This window comes from Apteryx rowi, unplaced genomic scaffold (assembly GCF_003343035.1).
Source record: "Apteryx rowi isolate R43461 unplaced genomic scaffold, aptRow1 scaffold_794, whole genome shotgun sequence".
Taxonomy (NCBI): domain Eukaryota; kingdom Metazoa; phylum Chordata; class Aves; order Apterygiformes; family Apterygidae; genus Apteryx; species Apteryx rowi.
The window spans coordinates 204,532-213,854 of NW_020451087.1; the positions used below are offsets into that span (position 1 = coordinate 204,532).

Genomic DNA, 9,323 nt, shown 5'->3' on the forward strand with positions numbered 1-9,323 from the left:
ATGCATGCTAAGAAAAACGATGTTTTCCACAATATGCTGGACCTGCTGCTTTGGGGAACCAATTTGCCTCCTTGGGATTTGCTTCCTCTGCCCAGGCAGTGGCTGACCTTGTTGCTAGAGATGCCGATGTTCAAACAACCTTTTTTCTCTTGGTGACAAAAGGCCAATTTTCCCAGAGCTCCAAATGGCACATTTGCCCCGGACACTACGGAAACCTTGATGGGTGCCTCAATCCTTTGGGCTCTTAATGAAAAAAACTAGCTCCATATTACTCCAGCTTGAACACCAGTGCTATACATACAAATCTCCCTACTGCCTTTTGCTCCCCATGCTAAGGACAGGGGTAGTGGCTGCTGAACTTGCAATAACTTTTCAAATCCAGTCATGTTTTTTTTATCCTCACCTCAGTCTCGGTTCTCTGTGTGCAGCATTTAGTCCTGCTGCCCAGGCGGGTTTACAAAATCTGCATCTTCCGTGGGTATTTCAGAGGCACGTATGAGCATGTCCTCCGCCAGCATGCCCTGTGCAGCTGCTCGCTGGATCCAGCCTGGCGGCATCCTTCAGCTGCTTTTGTAGCCCGGTATTGCTAATGTGGGATATGCTATTTCCAAATGCTTGCAGGTGCCGCTCTGCTGCCGCTCCGCTCTCCAGCGATGGCAGCACCAAAGGTGGCCGTGGTTGGCGCGGGAGTCGTCGGGCTGTCCACGGCGCTGTGTGTCGCGGAGACCTTCCCCGCCTGCTCCCTCGCTGTCGTCGCAGAGCAGTTCACCCCCGACACAACAAGCGACGTGGCAGCAGGGATGCTCATCCCTCACACCACCCCAGGTGCGTGCAAAAAAACCCAGACAGATCCCCAAACCAGCAGTCTGACAGTCATTGCCCTGGTTTGGGCCACCCCGGCTGCCTCCATAGCACCAAATAAAACAGGATTGAGCAGGGGCTGAGCCCTGTCCCTCAGGCGCCCAGGCTGTTTGATAAATACGCGCTGCTTTGTACTCCAGCAGAACGGCGAAGCTCCCCTGCACTTTAGAGAACCGAGTCACTACCCGCCAAACCGTGGCTTTTACCCGGTAGCCCGTATCGTGGCAGCTTGGCCGTATCTGGTCTCCAAGGGGATTCAGGATAGGAAGTGGCTCTTTGCAGGAGGACAGCCACCACAAGGCTAAAAGGCCCCGCCTCAAGTTTTAACCCATCTGCATGGCATGCAAATACTTACTATTAAATATACAAGAGGTTATAAATAGTTATAAGCAGAGCTCTGCATTTAGTGGTAGAGGATCTTGCCCATGTGGAAAGGGGGTGAGCATATATTGTTCTTTTTCCACTTTTTTCCCTTAACATTTCATCTTGAACTTATAACCTAGCAGGTGTCCTGCCAGATCCCAAGGCAGGATTTGGTGCACAATGCTGCACAAGCGTATTACTTTTGCTAATACCTATGTCAGTCAGCAGGCTCTGCATCGACGTTTGGTGTGGGGGTCAGTCCTTTCCTCCCCAGACAGTCCCTTGGCTAAATGCGAGGGGCCCAGTACAGCGCGATGCTGTGGACCTTCATCTCTCCTGGAAAACCAGGGCTCTCCTTGGGAACTGAAGGCAATCAATCAGCCTCAGAGGGGAACCCAGACTGCCCTATAGCCCCAGATTTTATGGGTTTCCCAAGACTGCTGTGACAGCTGAGGTTTTGCACCCTCACTGCCCACAGCCTAACCTGCAGCTGGGACCAGCTGCGGGAAGCAGGGCCTGGGAGCTGCCCCCCCTCAGGCTCTGCTACCCGCATGGACCCCCGCCACACTGCAGGCTCCAGCCCCGCTGCCAGTGGTCCTGCCCACGCAGCCTCTCAGCACTCCCGTCTTGTCCTCCTCTGCATTTTTCCTCTTGAAACTTTTGGTTTTATTTCCGTGCAGGCACACCAATCCATGTGCAGAAGCAGTGGTTCAAAGAGACGTTCACTTACCTTTTCGCCATCAGTAATTCAGTGGAGGCAGCAGAGGCTGGCACTCACTTCGTGTCTGGGTAAGAGCAGCCCTCCGAGGCAGTCTGCCACCCGTGTGCCATGCACTGCAGCAGACACAGCCTTTTTCCCTGCGGGAGACCAGCTGCATTCCCCACGCAGAGTGGGGAACCTGGCCGTGCTCCCAAAAAGCTGCAGTGCAGTYGCTCAGATAGGACATATTTTCAAGCAAAATTCATGCATAGGTGTGAGGAGATGAACCACTCTYGGCTGGTCTGCCTGCTGCTAACGTCTTTTTATAAGTGATGTTTTCCATACTGTCATTCACCAGTTGCTTGCAGCAGGGCAGTCTGCATAGGGTTGGGAATGCAGGATCCTCCAGCTTTAGCAGCTAGGGATACGGATGCGATTGGTGTATGTGTGGGTGTTTCATGCTGCCTAACAGGTACACAGAAATTCGCCTGTTGAGAGTGCTGAGGCTGGACACTGAGTAGCTTATGAGCACCCCAAAACAGTGTGACCCTGCATAGAGGGCAGCCCTGCATAAAGGTCCAGCTGGAGAGGCCACGGCTGTGGTGGGCACACTGCATTAGGTGAGGGCACTTTGTGCTTTTATAATCCCTGGGAGACTGCTGTGTGAGGAGCTGGAAAGAAATGTGGATTTAAAACTATGGGAGAAAAGGTATTAGCTGCGGAACATCAGCAAATGAACTTGAGAAAAAAAGCTAGGTAGGATTTTTTTGCTGATGTGCCTTGAGAGAGTCTGTCTGAGGCCAATGGATTCTAGACATAAACTTCCCCCTGTACAAAGTGCAGAGCCCTGCTCCCTCAGGAGCCAGGACTGCAGTAACTGCGCTCCTGAGCATTTCCAAGATCCGCTGCAGGCAGCCCCACGGCTGGAGAGCAAGCGGAGAGCAGGAGGATGGTTTTGCCGGCCATCGTTCCTGCCCCCGGAGGAGTTTGTGTCCCAGCTGAGAGTGGTTATGGAAAGGCAAGAGGACACAGACTGTATTAGAAATAGTCCCTGTCCCTCCATCCCCTGTATTGCGTATAGTAGGCCTTCTGTGATCATACTGTTTTCTTCAGTTCTTGACATYTGGCAAATTTTAATCTAGACTCTGAGCCTCTCTCCTCATTATTTATCCTGCTATCTAGCCCTCAAGCTCAACTGTGACAGCCCCTCTGCCTGTTTGCAGTGGCATTTATTATAGTTGCAGGCAGCAATGCTTTCCCTTTGCTATTAGAGCTGGCRAGCTGCACTGATCAATGGGAACGAATTTCTGAATTCTTGTTTTTCCATTAAGGTTGCAGTGACGTGATATGGCAGAGCAATAATGACTAAGTTTTGCCGCTTTTTATCCATGTCCTTTTAGCTGGCAGGTCTTTAAGAGCACTCCCAAGGAAGAGTTACCGTTCTGGTCTGATGTCGTCCTGGGATTTCGACCAATGTCCGAAGCCGAACTCCAGAAATTCCCACAGCACAGCTGTGGTCAGGCCTTTACAACACTGAAATGCGACTGCCCACCCTACCTACTGTGGCTGGAGAAAAGGTTGGTTGTGATGCAGACTGGGGGTGCAGAGTGAAATCCAACCGAGGGTACTATGGGAAGCTGGGGACACATAAGAGGTTGGGAATCCTAGGTTTGAACACATCTGGAAAAGGGCTCTTTTTCACTGGGGAAAATGCAGCAAGGTGACTCTTGGGGGAGAGCACTAGTGATAAATACCGAATCTTTCCAAACTTTGAAAGGCCCCATTTATGTAATGACAACTTTCTACCACTCTGGCTGTACCATGGGGCTTTAAATTGGGAATACCTCTGAGCACAGTATTGATATAGCCACAGGGAGCCACACTCGGCCAGCTGAGCTTTTAAGATGTGTTGGGAACCTGCCGCATCCTAGGAGAGCACATGGGTGCTCCTCACTTGCCAGACTTCCCAGATATATTCCTCCACTCTTCAAGATACATCCAGTTCCTGAGAGAACGCGGATATCTGGGAAGATGTCTAATCTGCCAGGACTTTGGATTTAAGAATGGGTTGGTCCAATTCATCTCAAATTTGGTCAACAATCTCAGTCATTTCTTAATCCGTTCAGGTGAAAAAGCTCAGATAACATCATTTTGTAACAAACCTTCTGGAAACATTTTCCAATGCAAAATGCGCGATGCACTCGGGGGAATTGCAGCTTTAGAATTCATGCCTAGATTGACAGGAAAGTTCGATGTGTTGGCAAGACAAGCTTTCCCCAAAATACATGGATTTCAAAGAACCACAGGAGAGTCAGGATGCAGATCTAAAAAAGTTCTGACACCTGGAGTGCACATTTAGTCCATTTAGTACCCTTAAAATGAGCAAATAGCTGTCTCCACTTGAGAGAAAGTAATGAGCTGCAAGCTGATTTGAGGTTAAGTACTGAGCCGTGTACCTCCATCGTGGTACAAATTGCCAGCTAATCTTGGATGTCTTTCATCTCGGTGCAAATTGTGAAAAAATGTTTCTTGTTCCTACAACCCGCCCAACTGGGAGCACACCAGTGCCACCAAGGCCACGTGATGTCTGCGCTGTCTCCTCCGAACACATGCTCTGTCATGTTTCATTGCTTAACCCATGGGAAATTTCCGCTGAAGCACAACTAAATTGTTAAATCCATTTAGTGTCTGTCATGTGATTTCTGCTTGCTCCTTATTCCTGTTATAGCCTTCTTATTTCTCAGAGGATGTTGTCTAATAAGATGATCAAGCTTCTTTTCTTTCTCTTCTCTCTGGTGATCAGAAAAGAGAGCATATTAAACATGTAACTAATGCTCAAAACCCTAGTGATCTGAGCAGTATTTATGGACTGTTCTCTTCACAGTTGACAAGGAAAACTGTTTTTGTGCTCACTTTGCTGGTTCAAGAATAGGAACTTTTTCCTGCTTGCTTGTCTGAATTCAGGAGTTTTCAGCAGCTTTTAATACTGCTGTATTTTCAGTGGCATAATGGCAGAGTCACAAATACAATGTTTGTGAGATTCCCAGCAGTTTGTCGAGCCAGAGCTGTTGCATGGGACTTCCCCAGTTTTTCCCAGCCAGCCCCCGTGTCCTGCTGCACCTAAATCTGAGTCCCGAAGCACCAGCTGTGCCCTGGATCCTTGGCTCACTCATTGCTTTGGGGGAAACCACCACCGTATATTTGGACTGATCACTTTGTCAGCTGCCGGAGTATTGCAAGGGACAAGGTTTCTCACTTAGTGCATGGATCACCAGGCTGTCTCCTGACTTGCTCTTGCCAAAACCCCTGCTAAAGACCCCAAGCACTGGATGTGGCTGACAGTGCGCGGTGCCTCCACCTCGCTCTGACAGAGCATTTCCCTGGGGCCAGGAAAATGTTTCTCCACTGGGAAGGACTTCAAACTTCAGGAGAGTTCAGGGTGGAGTTTAGCTTGAAATTTAGCTCAAAGATGAACCTCAGGAAGGGGTGAGTTTTGCTTGAGAGAGTGGTTTGTGAACCGAACTTTTCAGGCGCCRGAGCTATGTCCCCCACCCTGCAGCAGATCTCTACTTCCAAATAGTGTGAACGGAAGCAAATGCTGCTCAGTGCATTGGCCCTGGGAATGGGGTCTCACTCCCCTCACACTTCTTTCCTGTCTAATTCCTGCCAGGCCCTGCAGCCCTCCAGCACTCACCTCATTTGCAAGGGAGGCCCCCTTAGCCGCAGAGTGATCCCTTATTATTGTTGCAGAAGGGTATGCAGGGAGGTGTATAAAAGTAAACACAGAGGAAAAAAAAGATCTTACAGGAGTAGTTTTAGAAATGCAAGCTCTGCCTGAGACAGACAGGCTGCCCGCTGGCCTGGCTGATGCCTGTGAAGGGTTCAGGTGCCCAGAGATGGGTGTTTAATGCTCTGCATTGCGCTGCGTGGCTCCCGGCTGCTGCTCTAAAAGGGTCCAGGTCTCCTGTGGGTCCTATGCCATACTTGCCCGGCCTGCAGGGACATCCCTGAGACCCCAGGGCATCTGACATGGCGTGAGGTGACCAAGTTTAGCACCTGAGTGGCTCCCCTGGTGTCAAAGGAGTGAATTGGGAATGAATGTGACAGTATGCAATAAGCACATTAAAAGGAGTGTACAATAGTGCTATCACTAGCAGCATGAGAAGTAAGTTAATGAATAAAAGTGACATTTTCAGCTTGCTGGGGCTGCTAAAGTTTGGAATCATTATAGAAATGAATCAATGAGACCATGAGGATGTGTCTGTCTATGTATCTAGGGTCTTATGCCAGACCCTTCTCTGTAATAGCTATCAACTTGTTGTATCTTTTCCCACCCAAACAAGCTGAAAAATATCTTTGATCAGGCCAAATCAGACAGAACACAAACAGAAGCCCCATACCACTTCCTTTGCTTTTTGTCCCATCTGTTGTTTGGTTTGATCTGAATGTTAAAGACAATCTCACTTACTTGATGTGCTTAATAATTACATGACGGTTTAGGGGTTTCATTTCAGCCTCACTTCAGGGTGTTTTGTTTTGTTTTTTTCCAGGTTGAAAGCAAAAGGTGTCCAGATGTACACCAGAAAAGTAGCAAACTTATGGGAGCTGCAAAGCGAATATAACATCGTTGTCAACTGTGCGGGCATTGGTGCCCACCAGCTCGTGGGGGACCAGAAGCTGTTCCCCGTCAGGGGCCAAGTACTCAAGGTTCATGCTCCTTGGGTGAAAAACTTTATCCGGGATGGGGACGGCTTAACTTACATCTACCCAGGGATACACAGCGTAACCCTAGGGGGAACCAGGGAAAAGGAGAGCTGGAGCCTCTCCCCTAATCCCAACACTACCAAAGATATCTTTGACAGATGCTGTGCCCTTGAGCCCTCACTTCAGCGAGCTCAGGATATAAAGGTGAAGGTGGGCCTGAGGCCATCCCGAGCGTGTGTGAGACTGCAGAGAGAGATCTTGAGCCAAGGAGGAGCAAAGCTCCTGGTGGTCCACAACTATGGGCACGGGTCAGGTGGCTTTTCGATGCACAGGGGCACAGCCAAAGAGGCTGCTCACCTGGTAGGGGAGTGCATTGCTGCCCTGCAAGACTTCTCATCGAGGGCCAAGCTTTGAACCTCAGAGGCTTCTTTTCCATTAATGACAGGTTAATATTGCATCCCCTAGTAGTGTCTTTGGACCCCTGGATGGAAGGAGCCTAAGCTGACAGCTAGTGCCATTGCAGATGCTTGGTGGTATCTCACCTGGCTTCCAGCTGGCACTCCAGGAAGGCCTGCTGGGTTGATCCAAGCATTAGCATAGCTGCCTCTCTCCTCTATCTAGTATTGTTCCTGCCTCAGTGATTTCTCCTAGGTTTGTGTTGAGGAGGATGAGAGATAATAAATGTCCTTCATATAGCAGGAATCAGATTGCTGAAGTATAATATAAACAACATAAATTTGCCATTTGTTCATCTGTATCTAAATTGTATTGAATGAGCTAGATTCAGATTCAGCAAAAACTAATTTTCTCCTATTGTACTAAATCTAATCTGGTATTGTTCTTGTTCCTGCCATCTTGCTAACAAACTTTACCATTTTCCATACAATTTACAGGGAAATGAAAACCCCACAGTGCTGCATTGCAGTGCTCCAGGTCAGCTCTTACAAAAAACAATGTTAGGTCACTGTCACGTGCAGTGACCACGCAAGCATGATTTTAAGAGCACGTTTATGAGACTGATCTCTGCATTCACTAATGTTACACCTCAGGAGGAAACACAAAGTTTCTGGGAGAGGAAGTTGCCCTGCATGAGCTATAGTTTTGTGTATCTTTTCTCATGCCAGTTTGCAAATCTCTTTTTTCTGAACCTCTGAGACCTTGCTCTCATTGATTTTTGTTTTTTCCCATATATCACCTCAATAGCAGCTTTGACATGGCCTGTCTCCTGTGGAAGAGGATTTTTCAGGGGGGCTTGGGAGTGCAACCTTTCTTTGCTACTTCTCATCAGCACTTGTAGTGTTCTTACTCCTTTTCTTGCAACAGCTGATATCATTAACCAGTGACAAACCAACACGGATCTTAACACCAATTTCAGTTACATAAGAGAGAGAAGAGCCATTTAAGTCAAGATAAACACTATAAAGACAAATTTTTCTGTAATGGGATGTGAGTGAACTCATCTCTCATAATGAAGCCAAGCTATGGCAGCTCTGACTGTCACGCCATAATAAAGGCTGAGCTGAACTTTACACTTTCCACAGTTCAAGCCCTTGGATGTGTCTGAAGATATTCACTCCCCAGGATTAGAGTTTACCGTCAAAGTACAGGATGAATGTCTGACTGTTAGGGATTAACTGCTCATTAGATCTTAAATGACTCATTTAAGAGAACTAGCATCCATTTTTGACTGGCTTTTGTCCTTACAATTACAAAAACCCTTCAAGAATTCATGTGATTAAAATTAACTGATAAATAAAAGTCTAATAATTARGCAAAGGTCACTTCTGAAGTGTTTTCTTTCATAAATGAGGGGTTTTTTTCATTCAGTGGGGCTTGACAGGGCCAAAAAAAGCCCATGCATAACTATCACGTTTGCAAATGGCTGCCAACTCCTGCTATTCTCAGTGGGGATGAAGACAGTTATCCTTAGCGAGGGACAGCTGTCGAAAGGAACATCATCATATTAAAGYACAGGTCAATCTGCTCGGGATCAGCCTAAGCCACCCCTGCTTTCAGGCATTTTGCCCTTTTCTTCTCAGCTCTAGCTGCCAGTTTTGCACCTCTCCCTCCCTCCCCATTAATTCACCTTTCCAGTGATAGGAGAGGGCAGAGCTGCTTCTTTCGGTGGCGGTCTTGGCATAGTGTTTGTCGAACTGCGGCTTTGTTCTTGGCTAACACGGAACGAGGAAATGCATGGAAAAAACCCAGAGGAAGAGTCATTTTTTCTTAATCTTGATTTTCATCTGAGAAACACAAACAAACAGTTCAGCTCAGTCTGGAGCTAGAAACACTACTAATGACAATTGTATGCTCATAGCACCATGAGAAATTCAAATCATGTTTGAGCCCTGGTTGTGCACTTCTACTCTGCAGGATGGTGGGATTTCTTCTAATTTACTTCTAAAAGTTGCCTGAAGTGGCCCAGCAGAAGAAGGCCACTTCTAGCCATTCCCAGCCCAGGAGCTTCCTCAGCTGTAGTGTTTCATGGCCCTCAAATGACTTATCTTCCACAAGTTTGTCAGATCACTTTTGAAACCACGTACTACRCTTTTGTCATCCTTTGTGAATTTATACATCCATATCATAATCTCCCAGTCACTTCTTTTCCATCTTGACAAGCCCTGGTTTATGTAATTGCTATCCATATAATGTTATCCTGTATCTTTGCTCATCCATCTCGCCCATCTTTACACCT

At 47.6% G+C, this 9,323-nt stretch overlaps 1 protein-coding gene across 1 annotated transcript; it reads left to right on the plus strand.

Annotated features, from left to right (window-relative positions):
• The first annotated feature begins 653 nt into the window (after nt 1–653).
• Nucleotides 654–7,042, plus strand: DDO (D-aspartate oxidase). The gene is made up of 4 exons (XM_026088908.1): nt 654–825; nt 1,905–2,013; nt 3,325–3,501; nt 6,475–7,042. The coding sequence occupies exons 1-4, from the start codon at nt 654–656 to the stop codon at nt 7,040–7,042; spliced, it is 1,026 nt and encodes a 341-aa protein (XP_025944693.1).
• The last annotated feature ends 2,281 nt before the right edge of the window (nt 7,043–9,323 follow it).